The sequence below is a fragment of the Polyodon spathula genome, chromosome 45 (assembly GCF_017654505.1).
Source record: "Polyodon spathula isolate WHYD16114869_AA chromosome 45, ASM1765450v1, whole genome shotgun sequence".
Classification (NCBI taxonomy): Eukaryota; Metazoa; Chordata; class Actinopteri; order Acipenseriformes; family Polyodontidae; genus Polyodon; species Polyodon spathula.
The window spans coordinates 1,834,290-1,835,002 of NC_054578.1; the positions used below are offsets into that span (position 1 = coordinate 1,834,290).

The 713-nt window shown below is 61.0% G+C and overlaps 1 protein-coding gene across 1 annotated transcript in view; it reads right to left on the minus strand.

Moving 5' to 3' along the window:
* The window catches only part of LOC121305895 (oxysterols receptor LXR-beta-like), a 6,024-nt gene extending 5,567 nt beyond the window's left edge, over positions 1 to 457 (minus strand). The window contains exon 1 of the mRNA XM_041237547.1: positions 61 to 457. Coding sequence (XP_041093481.1) covers positions 61 to 457 — 397 coding nt within the window. The remainder of the gene's footprint in view (positions 1 to 60) is intronic.
* Positions 458 to 713: the final 256 nt, after the last annotated feature.

Genomic DNA, 713 nt, shown 5'->3' on the forward strand with positions numbered 1-713 from the left:
TTGTGTCGCTGTGCGTTGTGTCGCTGTGTGTTGTGTTGTCGCTGCTCTCGGTTCACTCACACTCCTCCCTCATGCCTGCCTGCTTGCACTTCCTGTAGCGGCAGTGCTGGCACTTCCTCCTCATGTAGGGGTCCACGCTGCAGGCCCCGCCCCCCTTGCAGCTGTACCCCGCCCCCTTGATGACACTGCGGCGGAAGAAGCCCTTGCAGCCCTCGCAGCTCAGCACGTTGTAGTGGAACCCCGAGGCGCGGTCCGCACACACCGCACACACCTCGCACCCCAGCATCTTCGGAGAGGGGCCCTTCTTACGCTTCCTCTGCTCTGAGACAGAGAGACAGAGAGAGAGAGAGAGAGAGAGAGAGAGAGAGAGAGGAGAGGAGCCTCTCGCAGCAGCACTGTTGTAGTGGAACCCCGAGGCGCGGTCCGCAACACCTGCACACAACTCGCACCCCAGCATCTTCGGAGAGGGCCCTTCTTACGCTTGGAACCTCCTACAGGAGAGACAGAGCAGGACGAGCACACATGAGAGCGCACCAGAGGAGAGAGCAGCTCTCGGAGAGACGGCCTAGTTAACCCCGAGGCGCGGTCGCACACACCGCAAACACCTCGACCCCAGCATCTTCGGAGAGGGGCCCTTCTTACGCTTCTCTGCTCTGAGACAGAGAGACAGAGAGGACAGGAGAGAGAGATCAGCACGTTGTAGTGGAACCCCG